General features: G+C 41.7%; 2 protein-coding genes across 4 annotated transcripts in view; both read left to right on the top strand.

Moving 5' to 3' along the window:
- Nucleotides 1-1,768, top strand: part of ALS2 (alsin Rho guanine nucleotide exchange factor ALS2) — a 70,801-nt gene extending 69,033 nt beyond the window's left edge. For all 3 annotated transcript variants that reach the window (XM_049106642.1, XM_035710723.2, XM_049106641.1), the window contains exon 34: nucleotides 439-1,768. In XM_049106642.1, the coding sequence (XP_048962599.1) occupies nucleotides 439-477 (39 nt within the window). In that variant the 3' untranslated portion in view covers nucleotides 478-1,768. The remainder of the gene's footprint in view (nucleotides 1-438) is intronic.
- Nucleotides 1,769-17,015: 15,247 nt separating this feature from the next.
- Nucleotides 17,016-26,315, top strand: part of MPP4 (MAGUK p55 scaffold protein 4) — a 29,208-nt gene continuing 19,908 nt past the window's right edge. Inside the window, 8 exon segments of the mRNA XM_049106449.1 lie at nucleotides 17,016-17,096; nucleotides 17,169-17,300; nucleotides 18,435-18,516; nucleotides 19,646-19,731; nucleotides 21,258-21,329; nucleotides 21,765-21,961; nucleotides 23,148-23,212; nucleotides 25,602-25,619. Of these exon segments, the coding sequence (XP_048962406.1) occupies nucleotides 17,016-17,096; nucleotides 17,169-17,300; nucleotides 18,435-18,516; nucleotides 19,646-19,731; nucleotides 21,258-21,329; nucleotides 21,765-21,961; nucleotides 23,148-23,212; nucleotides 25,602-25,619 (733 nt within the window).

The following is a 26,315-nucleotide window of genomic DNA, read 5'->3' as shown; positions in this document are numbered from 1 at the left end:
AAATTCGTTCTTGGAAATTCTGACTCACTGGGTCCAGAATGATGTTAACTCTTAATTTGTAGTTTCTTAAAACATACTAGATGATTCCGATTACAGTTTGTGTACCTTTATAATGCTCAGCATATTCTAAATGTCCACTCAGTAGTGGCTTAGCCAATTAAGGTATTTCTACTTAGTGAAGAATATTTAAAAACTTGGAAGAAGTTTGTTTATTTTAGAATTAGAAGAAAGTGTGCAAAATTTTCTGTCTACTAATTACAGCAAAATAGACATTGAGTAGGGGAACTGGAAGTAAACGGAAAAAATAAAGCAACTCACTGATTTTGTTAGAACTATCAGTATTAATCAGAGATTTCCTTTCTTTAATCTCCTGTGCATTGCTATGTTTATGTAATGTCTTTCCAAGTAAATTTTAAATTGTTTTGAACTTTTTTTCAGGCATGTTACTACCAGATCCAGCGTGAGAAGCTTAACTAGGATGCATAACAGCTTGACAACTGGATTATCTGTAGGATGTTTTAGCACCATCTGGCGTCTTCCTGTAGTGGAGAAAAAGAGTGGTGTTGAAATTAGGACGTTGTGTTATTTTGGTGGTTATTTCTGAGCCTTACTAATGATGATAGCCCTGAGCCCAGAAAAAAAAAGACATTATGGTTTAAAGGGAGGGTTGAAAAGGAGATAGAATTCAATTAAACCAATCCCTTGCCTATGTTAAGTCCCCCAAATATCCCACATTTACTGTTTGGAAAAAGGACATCCCTTTCTACAGTAAAGAGTATGCCAGCTACATGAAGTTGTAAGGAGAGTTCTCAGTATAGCTTCTTACCTTAAAGAAGTTAATAAATTTTTTTGAGTTTCGGGTTTGCCTGCAGTTACCCCAGATCCTTTGCAAAGAGCAGATTGTACTTGAAACTACAGTAGCCACACTCTGCCTTCCTGAATTCCTCGCAGTCATGTGTGCATCATGCTGCTTTGCTGAGGGAGGGGAAAGAGGACCTTCTAAAACTGCAGTTTTAACTTTTTCTAAGCTTTTCCACCAGGGTATTCATGATGGGAGAGGTTCTATGCGGTGACTACCATACCCTAACCCCAAACATGGAGTCTTCAGCCTCCTGCCTAGAAAGAACATAGGAGTTTTGTTCTTGGATTCCTTTCAGTGCTACAGAGTGAATACACTGGAATTCAAACACTGACTCTGAGCTGCTCTGGAACCCTATTGGTCCGTGCGCAAACGCTGTATTCCGAGGCCTATGAATGTGAGCCTGAAGAGCTTTTGCATGTGGGCTGTATTTTGGAGCAGGACTAAATTCTGGGAACTATGGAAGCAAGGAACTGCATCCATCTTTGATATAGTGTTCTGGTTCTTCCCTGTACCTCGCACTGAACTCACGGAAGGGAAGAGAAAGGAAATAAGCTTTGGCTTTTCCATCTCAAAAGTATTGTAACACCTCAACATTTTAGTGTTTTGCTTTTTACCTTTTTTTTTTAATGTCCTATTGTAAATGGTTGGTTTACACTGTACAAGTAACACTAGTAGCTGTTTTGAATAACATAGGTGCTCTTCCTCATCTCATCTCCTACACACCACGGTGAGCATATGGAGTGTCCTCCAGATTTTGTTGACATCAGCAGATGTTAATCAATTTTAAAAAAGGATCATGGTTTCTGCTCTACTTTATAATCAAGACGTGTTTATTAAAATACTGTTTCGGAATGTTGGCTGTAATGCAACAGCAATTTTCATAATAAAAGACATTCATCTCTATAAGGTTGTTTTATGATTGCAAAGGAAATGACTTAGGGCAACCTAGAAATTTAAAAGAAACCCAGGCTGTTGTTTTTCTTTTTTTAAATTTATTTATTTAATTTATTTATTTTTATTTTTTTGCCCAAATTGTAATCCATGCCTCTTTGTATCGGCCCCAGAGGTCCCTGTAGGGTTTTAGAGATTTCTCTCTTTAAAATAAACAAATTCTATAATTATAGCACCTTTGCTAACAAAGAAATTGGCTTTCTGATCCTAGTACCCCAAGGACAGGAATCTTAAATCTTTATTATTTATTTGAATAAAAGGCATATTTTCATAGTCACTGGTTATTTATTTATTTTTCTCTCCTGAACAGATTCAGGGAAGGGAAGAGAGAATTTAAAATTCTTGTTGGAAATGCTACCCATTAGATAGCTACCTCCCAGTTATTATGTCTTCTCAAGAAGCCTTTCCATGTCACCACTGCTCTCTACCAGAAGGTGGCTGCCCGTTTTTTGTAAAGGAACCAACACTTGATTAATTTATGTTGAACACTTTGCATTTCCATTAGGGATTGTTTTGATTTTAGAATAAACACACAGATTACACATTGGGCTTTTAAAGGCAAATTTACTGAATGTTTTTGACCCCGTAGAGAGACCAGGATAGTTGTAGAAATGAACAAAGACTTGAGACCCATTGAGAAATTCTCAAATGATGATAGACTCTCAGTTCTAAGAAAAACATGTTTTAACCCATCCTTGTATTGGAGTTTTGAATGGAACTTTCCAGTTACTTTAGGCTCTTGATACCATATTTATACCTTTCGATAGCATCTTAAAACCATATATTTTCAAATTCTAAATCTCCAGGCCACTGTCTGTAAACAGAAATAGCTATCACTCATGCAACAGTTTACAGATCTTTCACGTGTGTGGTGAATGCTCATAGCAGCTCTGTGAGGAAAGTGTTAGCTCCACTGATTTTGTAGGTACGGAGTGGCTGGGATTTGCTCACTGTTAAGGAGTCGGGACTCTAACTTAGAGCTTCCTTAACTCTAATTCCAGGCCTCCTTCCTTCTTCTGCCAGAGATAGCACTTCATAGCTGGGTTATGCATTAAAAGATTGTAAGGTAGGGGTGCTTGGGTGGCTCAGTTCGTTCAACATAACAACTCTTGATTTCTGCTTGGGTCATGATCTCAGGGTTGTGAGATCCAGCCCTGCGTCTCAGCAGGGAGTCTACTTGAGACTCTCTATCCCTCTCCCTCTTCTCCTACCCTTGCTCACACACATGCTCCTGCTCGCTCTCAAATCTTTTTTCTTAAGATCATAAGATAAAAAATGAGTTGAAAATGAATTTTGTTAAAGGTTTTATTTATTCATGAGAGACACAGAGAGAGAGAGAGAGGCAGAGACACAGGCAGAGGGAGAAGCAGGCTCCATGCAGGGAGTTGACATGGGACTCGATCCTGGGTCTCCAGGATCACGTCCTGGACTGAAGGCGGTGCTAAACTGCTGAGCCACCCAGGCTGCCCGAAAACGAAAACTTTTAATAAAATTAGTATTTATGATAAAATATGGTGTGCTCAAAATGGTCACAGATGTACCACATTCCCAGCTTGCATCTTCATCAACAGTGGAAAGCAAAGGAAGGCCATCTGCTTAATTTTGAGTGAAGGAGCTTGATAAACCTCTAAGCATGGCCATTTGGTCTTTATTACACTCTGCCCTGCTGTGAGCAGTACCCTTTCATTTTATTCTGGGATATCTACTCCCCAGTGTGCTTCCCACCTACCCCTCGCTGCAATATACAGTTTTCAAATAAAGCAATTCCAATCTGAGGTAGAGAATGGGTAACTATTAGGTTCAAGACAGTCACTTCGTAGGGAACCTTCCAGAAGGAACTTTTTTACAGGTCTCATTATTAGCTGAAGGGTCTTCCATTCTCACCATAACATGAGACAGTAAGGTGAATTGCTTACTCTCTGGTATCTCACAATTTTGCATTTCATTAACAATGCTACTGTGGTGTAGGGTGTCATCATGGAATGGTCAATAAAAACATTTTGGTGTTAACTATGGTGGCATTTTGAAAGAAAATGCCACGGCAAAGGTTGTCTTTAGTCAACCTTTGAAAATTAGACTTCTCAGTGTAAGGAATACTTAAGATTTGTGACAGGGGAAGCTTACAAGTAACTTAGTGGTTAGGCTGGGTTAGGCTTCTGTGGATTAAATCAAAGAGGATGTGCAGAGATTTTAGAACAGTGAGGTGACTTTGGCAGCTAATAGCTCACTAGTATTTTCTACCAAACCTTTTCTCTGGATAGGAGCAGCATTGCATGTACGCAGTCTTGCAGGTAAGAGACTCTGCCAAATGATCCTCATTTACCAGAAGAGATCTATAAATGTCTGTGTTTCTGTCGGTTTTTAATAGCTACAAATAAAATTCCGGGTAATTTAATTCGAATCATTTAGTTTCATTGTAACCCAAGATATATGGAGAATTCTGTAATTTTGAAAGAACAGATTTTGCTTTGGGAAACCATTTCTTAAGTATGGAATAATGAGTTGTCACACAGACTGAGTAAAACTGAATATTTGTCCTAGTCCTGATCAATAGCATTTTGACCCAGAGGAAGCTGGGCCATTACTTACTAAGTTTTCAAGTGCTTTCTCAGGCTTTGTCTAATAGCATTGTTTTGAAAAAATGAGCTTAATAGGGGTAGGGGGTAGGTATGGCATTTAATAGTAATCACTACATTTTTTAAAATTCGTGGAAATACTGATTTTTAAAGTAATATTTAGGACAAATTCCTTAGGAGTCCATTAACACTAGTGCAGCTTCTCAGTTAATAAGAACTGGTGATCCTCTGTTACTTAATTAGTCCAGAATTGCATATGGTATTTATTTATTTGCAGCCTCAATCATGAATTCTCATTCTCATGACAGCAGAAATAGGTAAATTCTAACTGACAGAGTTTGTCCGGAAGTCACGAAAAGTCAGGAAGGAGGCGTTATAGTCATTTGCCAGGCACAAGCATTTTTCAGGGCTAGTTCTGGAAACAAGAGGAAAACTTTTGATTAACTTGTTAACTCTACCAAATACCCCCTTTGAATGTCAGATTCCTCATCTGAAAAACAAGTTATTTTTGATATCTCCAAGATCTCAGCCCTTGATTTCAAAGTTTGATAGAGAAGCAGGTTGAAGTCAATATAACCAGACTAGGGAAGAAAGGAAGGGCACAGGCCTCCGGAGTCCAGCTGCTCCCAGCTCAAGATTGAAGTCCCAGCAGCTCTTGAACTCCTTGGGGGAAGTTTCAGCCTTTTACTTCCATATTTTGGGCTCCCATTTTTCTGCCCCTTCTCAACAACTAGGAGACAGCCCAGCCCCACTGCAGGTGCTGAGGCTTCCTGAGTGAACCAGAAAGCACAAGATGCACTCTCCAGACCCTCTGCAGATGTGACCCGCACAGAAGCCGGACACTGAACAGATTAATGTGGAAGAGACTTGTGAAGCAGATTGTGAACTGAAGCATTGCAATACTTTTCAAAGCCAACTGGAGAGAGGGAAAACCATTATCTGAGGTTTCCTTCTTTCACTTTTTGGCTTACCTTGAGCTAATAGCAGGGACTCAGTGGCTTAAACAACAGATCTTCTTCTTCACGGTTCTGGTGGCTGGAAGCCCAATAGAGTGTGAGCATGCGGGTTCAGGTGCGGTCCTGCTTCCTAGCTTGAAGAGAGCTTTCTGCTCACCGTACCCTCACCTGGCAGAGAGATTGATGGAGAACAAGCTCTCTGATGTCTCTTCCTACAAGGGCATTAATGCCATCATGGAGGTCCCACCCTCAGAGCCTCATCTCAGCCTAATATCTCTCAAAAGTCCCATTTCCAAATGCTGGCAGCACAGTGGGGTTGGGACTTCAACTATCTGAGTTTGCAGGAACACAGTTCAGTCCACAGCAGATTTGTCCCAGGAAACTGACAACAACCATCGTTTTTAGAACTCACCTAAGTTGTGGAGATAAAAATTATTGTTTGTGCCTCCATGGGTGAGGAGCTTTTGGTCAACATGAGCTTTTTAGAACATAGGAATTAGTTATCTGCAACCCTGGAGTTAGCATTAGATTTATTGGAAACTATTTTAATGATTAAAACTCATTGTAGAAATCATCTATCTGTAAATCTCCCTCACAAATAAGTTCATCTCAGGAATGCGCAGTCTGGTGCCCCCAGCAGCTGCTGCATGGATGGGCTTAATTGCACACCCTGGCACCTGGGCATTAAGTGTGCAAGAATGGCGGCCCACCCTACTTACAATGCACAAGTGGCAGTTGGCTTGTTTAATCTGCACTTCCTCTCTAAGGATGTAATCTGGGAACCACCCTTGGGGCAGCTTGTCCAGCAGCTGCCTGAATATGATGACGTGTCAGACCCATCTGTTTGCTCTGACTTCTGTGGTGGCAGACGCTCCACCTCCCTTTTCAATTCCTTACCCTACACGTGCTCCTCTCTTGGGAGGAAGGTGAGTCATACATGCAAATGTTGTGCTAAATGATTCCACAGAGGCTCAAAAACTAGAACACGGGAAAAAGACAGGGTTTAACCTAACTCTGTTGGGGCTGGGCAGGGTGGGTGGGTGGTGGTGGGCATGGCAAAAGCATGTGATACCAGGTTTCGGTAGGATCTAGCAAACCAGAATACTTCAGTGTGACTGAATGTGTATGGGAAAGTTGTCTAAAATTCTGTAACAGCTTTCCGTGTTGCCCTTCTCACTGGGAATTTAGAGACAACATAATACGGATCTGTCTTTTTCTAGATAGCCTCCCTGGTTCAACTCCACAATCTGTCTAAATTCTAAACAGCAGTCCTCAACCGTATCAGACACAATATCCCAGTCTCCAACAACTAACTTGCAATACTCCTTTAAAAAAAAAAAAATCCCGATTTATCCTTTATTATCCTACTTTAACAAATGCTGTTGGTGCCCTGTACCCTTGGTTCTTACAATTTTGGTGCATTCCAGGCCAACTTCGAACTACCAGTACGTGCACTCACTAGCTGGAAGTGTGCATGTAGCAGGCTAGAAAGACTAGAAGTAATGTTCTCTTGCAAAAGCCCTCAACCTATGACCGGCAGCATTGGTGTATAAATACCCCCACTTTCTTGTCCCTTATTCCCCCAAGGGATTAAGCTCCATAGTGCCCACAGTGGTTACTTGCTTGACACATTTTCACTGGCTTTCCCTCCTTGCCTTGTTCTAATATTCCACTCTGCTATTGGTGTTTCTTGGGATCACTCTCCAAACAAATCATCCCACTAGAATCTTTGTCCTGTGTCTGATTCTGGGGAAACCCCAAATAACTACACTTACTTACAACTTCAAAAAAAATCCATCTGTATCATGCCCTAGTAATAATAAAAAGATGCTAAATAAATGTCATCAATCAGACACTGTATCTTTCAACATGTAAATATGAAATATCGCTACACCAAAAGATACAATGAAACAACATGTTTGCACCTATGAGAAAAATCCACCAGGGGTGCAGCAGCCTTGAATGCAAACACAGATACAGCCTGATAGTGGTGAGTTATAGTGATGCCTTAAATGATTTGTTTGGAAAGTGATCCCAGGAAACACCAGTAGCAGGGTAGGATATTAAAACAAGGCAAGGGAACAAGCCAGTGGAAGGTGTATCAAGCAAAACCGCCCCACCATTACTGACGTGATTTTCTGAAATAGTGAACAACTTGATAAAATCCAAGCAAAACAAAGCAAATTCAATTCTTAATTACCGTAGTAGCATTTCAGAAAATTCAATATATATTAAAACTATGCAAAAATACTTCATGTTTATAAATAAAGAAACGTTGGGTTCTAGGCTCTAATAATTATAAGTTGTTTTTTTTTTTTTAAGCAACATGGAAGTCCAGTGAGGTATTTTGAAGTATGCCAGGGCAAAAGGTGAGTTTTCATTGCATAGGTAACTTCTGTGAAACTTCCACAAAGAGCAGTGAGCACGTTCCTTTTGCACTTGCTTTCTTAACCCCCATTTTGCTGATGGAAAAGTAGAGGTGATGGCTGGAGCTCCAGCCACCATTTTGGAGCAAGAAGATGAGAACCACACCACAGCCCAGGGCGGCAGAGCAGCGAGCTGGAAGGAGCCCATTCTCTCAGCATTTCATGGAGCAAGGCTGCCCTACCCACCCTGAACTGTCTCTGCCTGCACACTTTTACAGAAGCAAGATCTAAACTGCTACCCTGTTCAGCCTCTATAATTTGGGATTTCTGTTTCTTGAAATTAATCCTTCCTAAAGCTTCATGTAGAAAATAACCTCCAAGAGTGTGCCTCAAACATAACCATGACTCTTGCCATTGTGATCAGTGCCACGAAGGACTGTGGGTGCGGTGAGAGGGAACAGAGCACATAAGTGGAGTCAGGCCAGGGAAGAGGCTCTTCTGAGCTCTGAAGGATGGCAAAATTACCTAGATGAGAAATAAATGTCACTTGTTAAAAAAGGAGAGTGGGTGAAGTGTTTCATGAAATAGCAACGATCTCTCGTAGGGGTGGTTAATTTAGAGAGTGGGCTCTACAGGGCAAATGTTTGGTTTGGTTTGGGTCCCCGGGTGTAGCACAGTGCTTGATTTGTTCAATAAATGCTGTTGAAAACATATTCCAGTGTGTGAGAGTGGCAGGGCCGGCATGACTGAGAGAGCTGTGTGCTGTTTACTGGTCTGCTCCCAGGGCTGAATTCCACTGAAAGCTTGGGCAAGAAGGATACAGTCAGACAAAGAGCAGACCCACTGGACCAGGACATGAAGCCCTCTACAGCCACCAATCCGGAGAATGGTATGTGGTGCCAGGACTCCTCTCTAGACCAGAGAGGCCTTGTGACATCACTCTAGATATGAGATCAAACTTTGGGACAGGGATTCTGATAGATTTATTGTTATTCTTTTTTTTTTTTAATATTGTGATTCTTTTAAGGAAGTTTTGTACACTTCAGAGTGTCCTACTACCTCTATTAGTGAGGAGTCTAAGCAATTTTCAAGTCAGGAAGGAAAGAAATTGGCACAGTGGATTCAGAACCACTTTTTTTCTCTTATCCCACAATGTTTTATTCAAACTTGGAACTTCACAACTTCTTCACATTCAAAATATCGCTATAAGAAAGAGAATGCCTATGAAATCACGCAAAATATCCAACATTCACTAAAATCTGTTCAGGTTCTTTAATCACTGGAATCCTGAGATCTGCATTAAAAACCTATTGGCAGTTAGAGTTTGGGCTGTTTTTTTTTTTTAATTAATTTATTATTTATTTGAGAAAGAGAGCATGAGGAAGGGGAGGGGAAGACGTAGAGGGAGAATCTCAAGCAGACTTCCTGTGAGGATAGAGCCCAACTTGGGACTCAATGCCATGACCCTGAAATCATGACTGAGCTGAAACCAAGAGTCCAGGGGATCCCTGGGTGGCTCGGCGGTTTGGCGCCTGCCTTTGGTCCAGGGCATGATCCTGGAGTCCCGGGATCGAGTCCCATGTCAGGTTCCCGGCTTGGAGCCTGCTTCTCCCTCTGCCTGTGTCTCTGCCTCTGTCTCTTTCTCTCTCTCTCTCTTTCTCTCTCTCTCTCTCTATCATGAATAAATAAAAATCTTTAAAAAAAATTTTTTTAAATGAAACCAAGAGTCCAGTGCTTGACCACCAAGCCACCCAAGCACCCTGGCAGTTAGAGTTTTTCAACAACGCTTTCAATAAGAACTTTCAGAAAGGATGAAGACAAATGACTATGTTTGAATTAGAGAAGGAAAATCCAGAAAAGAACTGGATAATTTTGGGATAAACCAAAGGCTGATAATATTGAGGAAGGGAAAGCAATATTGCTGTATATACTATGATCTATTATTTCATCTAATATTAGAAGCAGCCCTGCAGGAAAGCCAGCATATTCTCATTTTGCCACAAGGAAACTGGGTTTCAGAAAGTTGGAGGACTCTCTGAAGTTCACACATTGATAGAACCAGAGCTTTGGGCCTGAAACCCATCCTCATTCCTCAGGAGCCCCCCTGGCACGTCCCAGCTGTCTGAGTTGCCTTTCACACTTACACCTGCCTTTCTTTACCTCCACCTGCCACCCCATCTCTGTCCTCTCCCTTTTCCAGGTCTCTCCCAGATCTTGAGGCTTGTGCTGCAAGAGCTGAATCTGTTCTACAGCCGAGACGTGAATGGAGTGTGTCTCCTATACGATCTTCTCCACTCCCCGTGGCTGCAGGCTCTGCTAAAGGTGAGCATCCGATGACCTGGAGGCCTTTGCCTTACTGTGGGAGCTGAAAACTGCTCACCCAACTCTACCACCAGTCAGTTGACAGGAAATTTCAACTTGATAAAAGTTCTTAGAAGGCAATTCTTTTCTGTGTTCTGAGAATTTCCCACATGGGTGTCGGGAAACTAGTAGGTGTCTGCAATTCATCTCATTTCTGACACTATCTGGGGATGACATCAGATCCTGTAGGTTAAGGGTTCAGTCTCAGGGGACTGCCGCCCCTTCCCCCCATGTCAGATTCCAGTCACAAGCCCAGGCAGCTATCTGTACATCTGACCAACTATATCATCTATAAACCTGACCAACTATACATCAGAGGTCCCCATGACCTCCTCCTTGGGTTTGATTAATTTGCCACAGCCCACAGAACTCAGAGAAACATTTTACTTGCTAGATTACCAGTTTATTATAAAAGGATGTAAGTCAGGGACAGCCAGATGGAAGAAATAAATAGGGCAAGGCATGTGGGTAGGTTGTGTGGAGCTTCCATGCCCCCTCCACCATCCCCTAGATTTCCACAAGTCCACAAACGAGAAGTTCTAACAAATCCAGTCCTTTGGGGATTTTCTGGAGGCTTCATTACATAGGCGTGGCTGATTAAATCATTAGTTATTAGAGATTGATTCAACCTTCAGCCCCTCTCCCTCCCGGAGGTGGAGGTGGGGATAGAACTGAAAATTCCAACAGTCTAATTACATGGTTGGTTCTCCTGGCAGCCTGCCCTCAACTTTAGGTACATTCACCTCATTAACATAAAAAAGGGCATCTTTGTCACTTTCCTCACCTAGGAAATTCCAAGGATTTTAAGAACTCTGAGCCAGAATCAGGGCCAAATACATAATTCTTATTATAAACCCCAGTATCATAGCAGTCCTCAGAGAAGAGCTACACAAACCTCTCAGCTTACAAAGGCTGAATTCAGGTGGGAAAGAATATGGCAGTTCTTCTTTCCTCCCCCAGTTCAGTTTTTTTTGTTCAAAGGACCCTGGGATCACAAAGAGGCCACCACACATGGCCATTGGCAGCACCCTGAGCATTGGTCTATAAACATTTGTCCCTGAAGTGAAAACTCAGGACAAAAAAAAAAAAAATGGTTTTAAAAAATTATTCCTGGGCTCCTGGGTGGCTCAGTTGAGCATCTCCCTTCAGCTCAGGTCATGATCTCAGGGTCCTGGGATTGAGCCCCCAGATTGGGTTCCCTGCTCAGTGGGGAGACTGCTTCTTCTTCCTCTGCCTGTTTCTCCCCCTGTTCATGTTCTCTCTCTGTCTCTCTGTCAAATAAATAAATAAAATATTTTTAAAAATTATTCCTCTTTGGTGTGCCTGGGTGGCTCAGTAGGTTGAGCGTCCAACTCTTGGTTTTGGCTCAGGTTGTGATCTCATGGGTCATGGGATCGAGCCATGCATTGGGCTCCCAGCTCAGCAGGGAGTCTGCTTGGAGAATCTTTAGCCCTTGCCCTTCTCCCCACTCCATCTCTCTCTCTCTCTCTCTCTCTCTCTCACTCAAATAAATAAATAAATCTTTAAAAAAATTATTCCTCTTTGTTTCTTAAAGTCAGGAAGTGAGATATCTACAGTTCTGTTTAGGTATCTTAAATTTTTCTTATCTTGAAGGTTTCTTCTTTTTTTAAAATTTGGCTAAAATTCCATGTGCTGTACAGTAACATCTACTATCTGATTATAGTTTTCTTAATGCTATTTTTTAAATTTTTATTTATTTATGATAGTCACAGAGAGAGAGAGAGGCAGAGACATAGGCAGAGGGAGAAGCAGGCTCCATGCACCGAGAGCCCGACATGGGATTCGATCCCGGGTCTCCAGGATCGTGCCCTGGGCCAAAGGCAGGTGCTAAACCACTGCGCCACCCAGGGATCCCTCTTAATGCTATTTTTAAGAAAGATTCTTTCAAAGTTATTTTTTGGGATGTGGGTGTTTCCTTCAGCTAAGTGTGAAATGTGGCCGGTCTTTTGATGCATGTTAATACAATTCTTTAAAATAAGAGAAAGTGGCAACATCTTTAGCATGAACAGAGAGGTGCTCCTCACAGCACTTGTTTTGAAATTCTTGATTTCTTCATCTAGTCACCTACTTAGGTGACACTTAGGTTGTTTCCGTGTCACGACTCCTGGGAATAGTGCCACAGTGAACATGGGGGTGCAGATACCTCTTTGAGATTGTGATTTCTTTTCCTTTGAATACATACCTAGATGTGAAATATACAATGGGATAGTATTTACTCATGAAAAAGAAAGAAATCCTACCTTTTGTGACAACATGGATGGACTTCGAGGGCATCATGCTACGGGAAATAAGTGAGACACAGAAAGACAAATATATGTTTTCACTTGTAGGTGGAATCTAAAAAAGCAGAGCTCATAGAAACCAAGACTAGAAAGCAGCTGCCAGGGGCTGGGGCTGGGGGGAATGGGGAGATGTTGGTCAAAAGGTACAAACATTGTTTATGAAATGAATAACTTCTAGGGATATAATGTACAGCATGATGACTCTAGTTAATAACAATACTGCATTATAGACTAGAGAGTAGATCTTAAGTGTTCTTACACACACACATACGATCGTAATTATGTGAGGTGATGGGGGTGTTAAGTAACCCTATTGTAGTACTCATTTTGCAGTACATACATATATCAAATCAACATCCTGTGCATCTTAAACTCACACAGTGTGATCTGTCAATTAAAGCTCAAGAAAGCTGGGAAGAAAATGCCCCACCTGCTTCCTATCAGGCATGTTTTCCTCCTGGGATTAGCCAAAATGGGAGTTTTCTTGTCACTGAAAGGGATTCTCTTGCTTACCTGTGCAGACTGTGTGTCCCCTGCAAGCCCTGCCTCAATTCCTCAGCCTTCTCACTCCCAGGTCAACCTGGGCACTGGCACGGGTGGCACGAGGATGCACTGTCATCCTGGATCAGATGGAGGAAGGAGGGGGCCCTGCTGGCCTCTTGGGCCTCATTCTTCCATCTGTAAGAGAAAGCAGGTTCCTAAAATAAGAAGGGGGGTGCTGCAGAGCTAGGCATGCCTTGCTGTCCTCTGCCGATTCTAGATCCCAGTATGGAAAAATTCCTCAGGTCAGTAGATGTGAAGTTGAAATGTTTGTAAATGAACCTTTCCCAGAGGATTAAGGGAGGAAAAGGAAACAAAGAGAAGCAGGTATCATGCGCCTGGGCTCTTGTTCAGACCCTCTGCTGAACCGTGAGCCACACAGCACATGCTCTGGCAGTTGCCCAGCACCGAGGTTCTTTGGCCCCAAATCCCTATTGATTGTGACCCTAGAAAAGCCATTTGTTAATTTAACAAGAGTAAACACTTGAATTTCTTTTTATCAGTGACGTTGGCCGGGAGGATCAATTTCCAGTGGCAGCCAATACTCAAGCCCTTGAAGGATGGGAGCCACCAAACTTGAGTCCATCTCTTTTTTTTTTTTTTAATTTAAATTCAATTTGCCAACATATAATAAATACATCATTAGTTTCAGATGTAGTTTTCAATAACTCATCGGTTGCGTGCAACACCCAGTGCTCATCACATCACGGGGCCATTCCTGTTGGACAGCGACAGACACCTTAGGAGAAGCCAGCACACAGCCACTCAGCCGCCCACGCCACGGCCCAGGCTGCCTCTCCCCTTGCAGAGCGTTCGCCCGGGACCTGAAGAGTCAGGTTATCAGGATGACACTCTCCCCCCGTCACTCTCTGCAGGTTTATGACTGTCTCCAGGAATTTAAAGAAAAGAAGCTCGTCCCTGCCACAACTCATGCACAGACGTTATCCTGTGAGGTAAGGTGGCTTTTAATCCATAGAATAGTGGGGTTTTAACGTGATGCCATTTCACTTGGGGTGCGAGTTTAAATGAATTAAAGGATCTAATGGCAAAGTTTGATGATGATTACATCTCATAAGTGTTTCTAATTGAGCTTTAATAGAAGAAAGAAAAGTGGTCAGTACTTCAAATTTAAACAAAAAAAAAAACATTTTTTAGCACGTGTCCATTTCTCTATTTTTTTTTCTTTAAACCTTAGACTCAGTTAATCCTCTGTAATCCAAGAGTAAATGTTGTTCTAGTAATGTTTCCCAAATTTATGTCTCTAGCTGGGCTCTTTGCCTCAACTCCAGACTCTCATATCCAACTGCCTCCTCTCCATCGTACTTAGATGCTTGCTTCAGGGACCCTCAAACTTAACATGGCCCTTGAGCTCCTGATCTTCCCCAAAACCAAGGCTACTCCCCTCCCAGCCTTTTTCATCTCAGTAATGACTTCTTTGTTCTTGCACTACTCAGACCAGACTCTTTGGGGCTATCTGTGACTTTCTCTTTCTCTCATACTTGACACCCAATCTGACAATGGATCCTGTCGGCTCCAGTTTCAAAATATATGCAGAATCTTATGAGCTCCACTCTGCCACCTAATAGAAACCATCATCATCTTATATACAGATAATTGCAATATAGCCTCCCACTGATCTGCTTCTACCCTTGCCCCCTATAAACTATTTCAGTATAGCAACTGAAGACATCCTCTTGAAGGTGTGTCAAATCATGTCACTTTTCTGCGCAAACCCTTCCAATGACTTCCCATTTCAGAGTATACATCATAGTTCTTAAATAGCCAAACATAATGCAGTTCCCATTCCCTGTTTTACTTAATACTCACTGCCCTCCCCCTTATTCATTCTGTTCCAGTCAGATTAACCTCTTGTGGTTGCTTGAATCAGATATGCTCCTGCCACAGGCCCTTTGCGCTTGCTATGCTGTATGTCAGTAATGCCCTTGACCATATATCCACATGATTTGCTTCCTCATCTTCTGGTCTCCACTCAAATGTCACCTTCTCACTAAGGCTTTCTCTGGTCACCCTATCTAAAATTGCAACCCCTCAGAGCACTCCCTGTCCACCTTCCTGTTTTATTTATATTCTTAATTCTCCTTATCATCAAGTAAAAATGGGGATTTTTTTTTAAGAATGGGGATTTTTGTCTGCCACTGTATCTGTCATTGAAAACAGTGTCTAGCACATAGTAGATGTTCAATAGGTATTTGTTGAATGGATGAATAGTATAATCCATTTTATTACCATATTAGAAGAAATAGAAAAGAGAAAAAACTGTGCCCTCCATTCCAATAATCAATGATTCAAACTGTTCTCAGTTGTCCACAGAAAAATACATACATAATATTTTACTCAGTTGTCATTTCTAGGTAATGGAGGTAAAACTTAGTAAACTGCTTGTTTTCATTTGACTGTATGTAGTGGGGTTTGACTGTTGGGGTTTCATGGGGCTCAGTAAAGTCTTGAAAGGTTTTATGTCCTCTTAGAAAGCAAGTCTACACCCAAACAGAAGAGATCAGAATTAGAATGTTTAACACTTTTTTATAGCAACAAATATTAAAATTGGTAATCAAATAATAAGTCCTAAAATATAAATTACTATTCTCATTTTCCACATGATGAATGGAGCATCCCATGGGATGCACTTGAGCCTGAACTCAAACACCTTAAAGATCCACTTGTTTTAGTGCCTCTAGGGGGAGTTTACCTTAGTACATATGTTACAAAATTATGTCAGTTCTTCCTCCAAGACTGTGGTATGCCAGCACTGAGGCACTGAGGTGTAGACCTACCCAAATCTCCGATTCTACCTGCTGTAGTAAAGTTGAATGAATAAGGAAAGATCCTTGGCCCTGATCAACTTTAAAAATTAAAAAAGAGGGTTTCAATAACAGCTTTTCTTAGGTCAATATCATGCTAGTCAGTGTATCTGTTATTCAGCCTGGATGACGTTAATTAGGTGATGAAGATTTTTTAAAATTTTACCATATATGCTTTTTCACCAACCAGGTGGTGGGGATATTACGTGAAACTCCTAAATCCCCTGAGATCCAAGAGCTTAGACAAATCCTCCAGGATCCGCACTTTAAGGCAAGTGCTTGCTAAAATAGACAAGGTATGCCCATCTGGCATGTGGGCAATGTTGGAAAGAAGAAATGTGACAGGAAATGTACTTTCTGAATAGATATTCTATTACTGTCCATGGGTGACCAACAGATTGTTTCGAAAGATGTGGGATTCAGATGTGACTGGCTCTGTGTTGTTAGCCATGGAGCCAAGCCTGCCATATTTATGAGGAGACATCCAGAACTTTCCATAATGTCTTGTTTCCACCCTGCAAAGCCATAGTCCCTCTAAAATTCTGGGAGACAATCAGGGTGGTACACTTCCTTTCCAACTTGGAAATATTTTAAGTTTTGGATGAAGTATGTGAAGATGTTCTGAAAATATAGTCTAAAGATGATTAACTCAATGAGGGAGTATGTGAAGAACACTTGCTTGAAGAACATACGATTGTAGAACAGAAGCCTATCTCATAGTACTTTACAGAGTTTGAGTTCAGTTTATCAATAAGTGAGACCTTTAAGAGAATATCTGCATTAGGAGCAATGGGATTTACGAGTCAAATTTTCAGTTCACAAGATAACCTGAGAGAATTTCTCGGAGTTCCAGCGAAGTTCTGTCCATCAGTCTCAAGTTGGGCTATAGAATGACTATTTCCCCACCCAACAAAATAAAAATTTAACGTAATGGACCATTAGAGGGAACTCTCTGATCATACCCTAAATCAAGAAACTACTTTTTCTCATTCTGTCACTCATAGGCCCTTGGAAGTCACTGACAAACTAAACAAGCAGGATGTTTTGATTACTGTCTCCCATTCTGCCTTAATTAGGGAAAATATTACAAAAGTTATTCTGTAGTTCAAGCTTATAAAAGCACCATGGATTACATGGGTTTGCAGGAAATGAGAAAGTGACAAAATATATTTTAGCAGAAATGCAAGAATATATTATGTATCACTTAACCTCTCCATGCCTCGTTTCTTTATGAAATGGAGACAATAAATATACCTGTCTTATGGAGTTATCGTGAAGATGGAGTTAATCCACATAAAATGCTTAGCCCAGCATGTGTGTGTTGGTTGTTGTGGTGATGGTGATGGTGTCTTACAGAGTGTTAGTTCACTGTCTTCCAGATGGGTGTGTTCTGTGTGTGACCTTTATTCACCTTGCCTTCTCTGTTTCCAGGCCTTGCTCAGTGCCCATGACACTGTGGCTCAGAAAGATTTTGAACCCCTTCTCCCCCCACTGCCAGACAATATTCCTGAGAGTGAGGAAGCAATGAGGATTGTTTGTTTAGTGAAAAACCAACAGCCTTTGGTAAGGAAATCACTATATCTTCTCAGTTAGAATTATATCAGGGTTAATTGTGATCCAAGGGTTAGTTGTGAACTAAATTATCACTAGTAGTTACTTAATATAATGTTAAATATACTTGTCGGTGGTCACAGGTATAGTCTGAGGCATTCAGATAATGTGAGGGGATCCATGATAATGGCTAGAGCATGTCCTAACAATTTTTGCCTGTGGTTTCAGATACATTATATATTGTAATGCTTTCACTAGAAGGACTTTGGCTTAGTGTTTTTCTTTGTTGAAAAATCTGTGAGAAATAAGACTTTTATTTTATTTATTTTATTTTTTGAGAAAGTGTATGTGAGCATGAACCAGAGGAGGGGCAGCAGGAGAGGGAGAGAGAATCCCAAGCAGACTCCACGCTCATCAGGGAGCCCCATGCAGAGCCCAATGTGGGGCTTGATCTCATGACCCTGAAATCATGACCTGAGCTGAAATCAAGAGTCAGATGCTTGGGCCGCCTGGGTTGCTCAGTAGTTAAGTGTCTGCCTTTGGCTCGGGGCCTGATCCCAGGATCCTGGGATTGAGACCCACACTGAGCTCCTTGCATGGGCCTGCTTCTCCTCCTTCTGCCTGTGTCTCTGCCTCTCTTTCTGTGTCTCTCATGAATAAATAAATAAAATATTTTTTTAAAAAGAGTCAGGTGCTTAACCAACTAAGCCACCCCGGGGCCCCATATTTTATTTTATTATTTGGCTTTCTGATGTACGTAAATTTCACTAAATTCCAATGTGTTTATCTAAGTTGGGTTTTTTTTCTTTATTTACTGGAAGCTAAGTGAGGCATTAATTTGATTTTCTAAGATTAGTCTCTTTAATTAGGTTGCAATGGGTGAGAACTTTATCTTTGAAAGGATCTAACTAAAAAAATAAATAATAAAAGAAAGAAAGGATCTAAATATTCTTTTCTATTTATGTGGTTGGATAGAGACTTTGGTAGGCCAAGATTGAATGAATGGCCTCCCCTTTCTGATGGCATGATAGGGCCCTGGCTGGTATAAATACCCTCTCCTGACCAGACCAGACCTATATTAAGGGAAGCTACCAGAAAAATGGTCATGTTAGGTAAAAGAGGGATTCTGCTGCACTCTCTCCCCAGGGAGCTACCATCAAGCGCCACGAGATGACAGGGGACATCCTGGTGGCCAGAGTCATCCACGGCGGACTGGCTGAGAGGAGTGGTAAGCTGGAGCAACAGGGTACAAGCATGACCAGAGAAACAGGAAAACCTTAGTTATTTAGTCTTCTTTCCAGGGAAACCCCTGTCTTCCTAACCAAGGCCAGGGCTTCTATGCAGTGACATTGCTTGGTTACTAGGAAGGAAGAAATAAATATCCTAGAAAATCCTCTCCCCCTCTTTCACTGAGGTCCTATATTAATGTTCTCTCGGAGAATGTTTGCATTCTCATGGTAACCTAACCGGCTGAGTATTATCATGCCATTCTGTAGAAAAGGAGACTGAGGCGGAAGGAAATTAGGTAACTGCTGTGCTCGAGGTTGGACAATTCGAGTCAGGATGCAAGTCCAGGTCAGCCAGCACTATATTCCCAACTCCCGCTCTTCCCTTGGTCCTTCTCCTTTCAACAGACATAACGAACCCAATTTCTTTCCTTTCTCTGCTGCATTTCTGGGCCTGCCGGCCCTCGTCCTCACTGCCCAGGGCCCTGGAGACCTGGCACTGGGCTTCACACCCCAACATTCTTAGAGCAGTGGCCCCGAGGATCTCCTAGGTGCTAAGATCATCGGCCCTTCATTTGGCCTCAGTTTATTTTTACTTCTCTAGCACATTTGATGTTGACCCTAACTGTCTTGAAGTTTTCCTCGCCCTTGGTTTCTGCTTCACGGCGTCCTCCTGCTTATCATCTCCTCCCTCTGACAACTCCGCTGTTTGCGTCATGTTTCTTGGGGCTTGATTGCCACCCTCACGTTTCTCCACATTTCCTTTTGGAAGATTTCCTTTTCATTTATCATTTACTCACGACACTGACATCTTTACTTTTAGTGTTATCTTCATTTTACATCAGGCTACCAAAAATAAAAGTATCACCATCACTTCATACCCAGGAAAGAAGTGTAAAAATGCAATTCTCTGTGCTCTGGTGGGTGGACATTAATATAACCAGTCTGTATTATTATTATTATTATTATCATCATCATCATCATTATTATTATTACTATGGTTACTTCAGAGTTCATTTTTAAATGTTAGAGCATGCTTGGGTTAGTGAGTTTGCTAAAAATCCTCAGTGTAGACACCTCTGGTTTTTTGCCCATTTTCTTGTACTCTGTTTTGTGTTCCTGTCTGCCTAGGGTTGTTATATGCTGGAGACAAACTGGTGGAAGTGAATGGAGTTTCAGTTGAGGGACTGGAGCCTGAGCAAGTGATCCATATTCTGGTATCAGTCTTCTGTTTGCCTTCTCCGTGACTCAGTGCCATGCCGCAGCTGACCTGAGCCTGTCTGGCCCATGCTGTATGCACTATAATGGGAGGGGGGTTGGGTTCTTCTTGGCAGCTTCCTTTCTCCAGACCCCAGACCTTCCTGTTTCTGTGCAGCTCCACCTCCACTCCCCCACCCCGGTCTGGTTTCTGCTGGGAGACTTCTCTTGCCGCCCTGCTCTTTCAGACTCAGGAAGGCTGGCAGTCTCCCCAGCCCAGGTCCCTTGTTGCCTGGGTTGCTCCTTTGGAAACTGAGCCTGGGATGGACAGAGTGAGGCTTTGGAGGGGAGTCCGAACCTGAGAAAACTATCCTCATTCCCCTAACCTTTTTATACAGCTGAAATCTATTTAACATCTTCCTAGAGGCAGCTTTGGGGCAGGATAGATGTTGTAGGAGGCTAGCCTACGGAGAGGGGGATTTCCTTGCTTGCCCTGCCACTGTCCTTGGTGATTGAAACTGGGGATTTGTGACTAATTATGGTTTCTTTTAGGTCCCTATTCCCCCTTTTCAAACCTTTGCCTGAATCCCTGTCAAGTTGTCATAGCCATAGTGGTATGACCCTGCCATCTCCCCCATGCACACCCCAAGTGTGAGGCCTGAGGTGGATGACTATTTATCACATAGACTAGTGGTTCTCTGACCAGGTTTTAGGGGGGACTCTAAATTTTCATAGATATGCCTCAGGGACTGAGATAAGAGGTAGTATTATAAGGAGCATACCAAGCACCAAAATATTTTGCAAATGACCACTGCCAGAAGATGCTGCATGAGATAAGGACACTGCAAATGGAACTTTAAGTACTGCCAATCACCAACACATAGGCTCCACCTAAGCCACTTTGCTGCCAGCTGCAGAGCCAGGATGGTGGGATTGTGAAATTTCTAGGAGTGAGGACAGGTTTTGTTCATCTCTGGATGTCCAAAACCTGTCGTAGTGCATGTGGCAGGAGAATCTCACCCTCTCCATCAGGCTGAGAGGTTCTCTGTCTCCTCAAAAGCTTTGAGGCCCCCCATTCCCACCATTAGCTTGGAGCTCGTCAGTCCCTCAGAAGACTTGGGAGCCCTCACCTCCCCATCAGACTGGGCTGCCTGGTGCAGGAACAGGTGCTCAGGAAGTCATTACTGACTGGGGCTTACAGAGGGGAAGTCTGACCAAGGCCTCATCTCCTTCCCCAGTGTCTGTGGCAAGGAGACTATGGTAAATAAGGTTGCAAGATGGAGTGTTCCTGGAAGAGACTGGGCCTCAGGGTGGGGCTCAGTAGGCCAGGGACTCTGGAGCCCCACTGCAGGGCAGAAGCTGAGCTAAATTTCTTCCTAATTTCCACTTCTGCATAGTGATATTTAAATGTTGAACCCTTGTAAAAGTTCTGGTGGGGCATGTAACCCTTAAAGCTGGCCACACTGTGCTGTAACTCCATCTGTTGAATTCTAATAACCCAGTGAACCCTGAGACTTATTGTCCCCTCCCCTTTGACATTTTCCAGGCCATGTCTCGTGGCACAATAATGTTCAAGGTGGTTCCGGTGTCTGCCCCACCTGTTAATAGCCAGAAGATGGTAAGAATGCTGAGCCTTCATAATCACACATAGTAAATTCTCAAATAGCAATAATAGTGACTTAATATTTTGTGCCATTTCTCTATAATGTGTTGAACATTCTTTCAATACTGTGTTGCACATTTTTCAATACTGATGATGGGAGAGGCAAATGAGTAAATGAATACAGTAAAGGAGATGGGGTACAAGAAGTTAAAAAGTAACATCAAGAATGGGAAACGCTTGAGCAAAAACTTCTCAGCACTAAGAGCTTCTGTTGCCAAAGTCACCTTTTTCATGGACCTGAGGCTTAGTTAAAGAGGCAAGTTCTCCCTTTTGGAGAGTATGGGGAGAAAAGATAGCAACAATAGGTGGAGGAGTAGAGAAATGGTTTCAAGTCTTGACAACCCATGGACAAGGGTTCTTCTGATGGGGCCATTTTGCATCTACTGCCAGGTGTACGTTCGTGCCATGATTGAGTACTGGCCCCAAGAGGATCCCACCATCCCCTGCATGGATGCAGGGTTGCCTTTCCAGAAGGGCGACATCCTTCAGATTGTGGACCAGAACGATGCCCTCTGGTGGCAGGCCCGGAAAATTTCAGACCTTGGTACCTGTGCTGGCCTAATTCCTTCTAACCACCTTCTGAAGAGGTAAGAGGATTCAGGACTGAGCCATCAGGAAATAAAATGTTTTCTCGGTCTTCTGTTATTGCAGTTAGGATGAGGTAAAGGGAGACAAGCAGACGGACAAACACATATACTGGTCTATAAATCAAAGTCAACTTATCCATAAACCCTAAGCATCTTAAATACCAAGGGGATCAGAATAATAATATCAGCTAGAAAAAAGCAAAAAGCACTTGTGAAACTCAAACTTTAAAAGATAGTTCTAACTGCCTCTATTAATCATTTGAAGCCAAGTTGAAACCTCAGCTATTGAATCTGAACCCATGACCTTCACTTTTATGTTCTTGAGGTCCAAGGGAATGAGTAAAGATAGAAGATAAAAATAGGCCCAAGTCTCAGCCAATGTTAAGAAATCAAGAAGGAGAGGAACTAACAAAAAGAATTAAGAAGGAATAACCAATGAGGCAGGATGAAAATCAACCCTGTCAGCTGCTGTAGAGTGGACTGAAAAGTAACCATTGGATCTGCCAAAATGGCAGTCTTAGGTGATTTTGATAAAAAAAACAAAACAAAACAAACAAACAAACAAACAAAAAAAAAACAGTTGCTGTGGAGTAATGGGACCAAAATCCTAGTAGAATGAGATTTGAAGAAATTGATGGCATGAGACATTTTAGTACAAAACAGAGCAGAGCAATACAGAAATAGCTAGAAGGGAAAGTGGGGTGGTATGAGAGAACTTTTTGAGATAAGGCACATAATGCTGGTGAGAACAGTCCAGTGAGAGGAACACTTTTATGATAGAGAAAAAAAGAGAAAAGAATTGCTATTGTCAATGTCCTCAAGCAGACAGAAGGAAGATGATCTAGTACAGTTGATTGTTGAACGACGCAGGGGTTAGAAGTGCTGAACTCCACGCGTTCAAAAATATGCATGTGACTTCTCAGCCCCCACTACTTAACTACTGATAGCCTACTGTTGGCCAATAACATAAATGGCAGATTCACACGTATTTTGTATGTTATATGTGCTATATACTGTATTCTTACAATGAAGTAAACTAGAGAAAAGGAAATATTAATAAGAAAAATCATAAGGAAGAGAAAATACATTTGCAGTACTGTACTATATTGAAAAAAAAAATCCACCGGGGTGAAACTGGGTTGTTGTTGTTTTTTATTTTTCTCACGGTGTATTTCTTTGTGCATAGGAAGCAACGTGAGTTCTGGTGGTCTCAGCCATATCAGCCCCATGCCCACCTCAAACCCACCATATGTGAGTGTGCTAATATCTCAGCCCCAGTGTGTGCGTCGCAGGGAGGCCTGCTCCTTCTCTCCCAGGCCTGGCTCCCTGCCCAGGAGAGGATCTCTGAATGTCTCCCCCACCCCCTTGCCCAAATAACCTCCTGGCAGCCATCTGAGATCCTCCTCTGCGTGTTCATTCCTTTGGATGTAGAAGAGTTTTCAGTTTATGAAAATGCAAATGTTCCTGTGTTGGTGACACTTTTGGTGATGGCTCCCTGACTTGGGGTCCCCCAAGATCTCTACAGCTAGCATATAAGTTTTACATATGCTTGTGAACAAGGCTGCATGGCTGCACACAAACAGGGTCCTGGGATACAGCCCCACATCGTCAGGCTCTCTGCTCAGCAAGGAGTCTGCTTCTCCCTCTCCCTCTGCCTGCTGCTCCCCCAGCTTGTGTTTTCTCTCTGTCTCTCTCACTGTCTGTCAAATAAATAAATAAAATTTAAAAAGGAAGGAAGGAAGGAAGGAAGGAAGGAAGGAAGGAAGGAAGGAAGGAGAAAGAAAGAAAAAGAAAGAAGAAAGAAAGAAAGAGAAAGAGAAAGAGAGAAAGAAGAAAAGAAAGAAGAAAGAAAGAAAGAAAGAAAGAAAGAAAGAAGAAAGAAAGAAAGAAGAAAGAAAGAAAGAGAAAGAAAAGAAAGAAAGAGAAAGAAAGAAAGAAAGAAAGAAAGAAAGAAAGAAAGAAAGAAAGAAAAAGAAAGAAGAAAGAAAAGAAAGACCCTCCTGCAGGCCCCTGGAAAGAAAGTAAGGAAGGAGACAGGGGACGAGGAGGTGGGAAAGGGACCTGAAGTCTACTGGACAACAGCGTCAGTGTCACAGATTAGTCTGTGACAAGTCCATCATCACTTTATTGCTAATTGTCTCAGCCCCCAAATTAGTTTTTCTTCTCTTTTTCTCTTGAAGACTTATGGTGACAACTATAGAGACAGTTTTGAAGGAAGAAAACTCTCTTAGGATCTCTTCACACTGGCTATGTTTTCATATCACCTTATGGATATGTATCTTTCAGTACTATGGTAGCAGCTGAAATGCCACTTTCTTTCTTTCTTTTTTTTTTTTTTTAATATTTTATTTATTTATTCATGAGAGACACAGAGAGAGAGGCAGAGACACAGGCAGAGGGAGAAGCAGGCTTCATGCAGGGAGCCCGACGCGGGACTCCATCCTGGGTCTCCACTTGATCCCGGGTCTCCAGGATCAGGCCCTGGGCTGAAGGCGGCGCTAAACTGCTGAGCCACCCGGGCTCCACTTTCTTTTTTAAATGTAACTTCTATGAGAATTTTCGTGATACGATCTTCATAGTGATCTTTTAGCTATTTCCCCTGTGTTTTGAAAAAGTTTTTTTTGTTGTTGTTGTTTTTTACCAAATCAGATGAAAGTTCTTCTCTAATCTGGTTTCCTATTTCTTTTCTCAAAGGCACATGGAAATGCTGATGAAGCTTTTAACCAGCATCTGATAACTAGTATCACCACGGGTTGATGCTTAATTTGCTTGTGTAGCCTGAGTGCGATTTACATTCGGCTTTTGGGAAAGTCCATCCCGATAAAGAATTGTCAGCCCCTATTACTGTACTCATACACCTCTAAGTCCAAGAACCTCGAGGATAGAGCCACCGACTTAAAGGGTCACCTCTCACAGGGTTGTTTCTGATGGAGCATGATCAGTTTCTAAACTATTAGATCATTTCTTTTTAACTGTTTTAGTTGGTGCTGCCATAAGTATTCTCTTGTATCTTTCTGCTTAATGTTACCCTAGCGAGAAATTAACCTCAGGAACAGGTTATTGAATCCAGAGGTATAAGCAATTTTATTTAACAAGACTTAATGAAAACTTTGCAGATAACTATTAAAAATATGTTTACTGAGGATGCATATACAGTTAAGTAGTCGCCTTTCTCTTTTCTTTCTTCCTTTTTCCCTCCTTTCTCTTTCTTTCTTCCTTCCTTTCTTCTCTTTCCTTCCCTCCTTTTTCCCTCCCTTCCTTTTATTTCAGTTAAAATTTGAGTTCCTAAAATATGCTGAACTAAGTGCATTAACTCAGAAATCAGTAGAATGCAACCCTTACAGAACTTTAGGGTGGGAAGAGAATAGATTTGCCAGAAGCAAGATCTCCATTTCCAACAAGATTCATAAATGTATTAGTTTCTCTAGGATATTCATTTTATCATTTTGTTACCAAAACTCTACCAAATTTCTATAGATTAACCCCAGAATATTAATTACTATAATTTTGGCACTTCACTTTTCTTACTAAAATTAATCTGAGAAACTATAGCATTAACCAATGTGTTCTCTCTTTCTCTCTCTCTCTCTCTCTTTTTTTTTTTTTTTTTTTTTTGCTTCTATTATCTGTCTGTACCCAGCAATTTCTATGGAAGAAGGTAAGAAATCAGTATTTGAAAAAAAAAAATCATTTCCAAAGTCTTGTAGAAATTTTGTATATTTTTCTTAATTCACTTCAATCCAGTTCTGCTATTTATTAAGATCTTCCAAAAAAAAAAAAAGATCTTCCTAAATACCTGTAGTGTTCCAGTCACTAATATCTTAATTTGTAAAAAAAAAAAAAAAAAAAAAAAAGATGTCCATCAAAAGAAAGCACACATAGTGTAATTGTCCTCACAGAGGAATAGGAGAAAAGAGGGATAACATTTATATGCAGCACGTGGTAAAAATTCAATAAAAGTTGTCAAACTGGTTTGCTGTTCTGTGTCAACTGTTTTACACACAGACTTAAAAATAACCCTGTAAGGAATTGTGATTGTTCCCATCTTATGGATGAAAATATTGAGGTCTGAAGAAGGTAAGAATATTGGGAGGTGTTGCAGGCAGTGTAGACTGGATTGAAACTTCTGTCTGAAGGGCCCTGCATCAAGGGCAAATGGAAGCTTCAGTTATTACTTATCTCCTTCTCCAAGCCCAGACACCCAGGTGACTCGTTATGATGCCAAACACACACATTCCCAAAAGCAAGAAAGCAAGAGGCCATCTGCTTGTGGGGGCGGAGAGAAGTGAGAAGAGCAGTTCCCTAGCCATCCCCATATTTCAGTCCTGAAATTGGAAAGGGAACATGGGGAGGC

Source organism: Canis lupus, chromosome 37 (assembly GCF_003254725.2).
Source record: "Canis lupus dingo isolate Sandy chromosome 37, ASM325472v2, whole genome shotgun sequence".
NCBI classification, from domain to species: Eukaryota; Metazoa; Chordata; class Mammalia; order Carnivora; family Canidae; genus Canis; species Canis lupus.
This window is presented reverse-complemented; position numbering and strand designations above follow the sequence as displayed.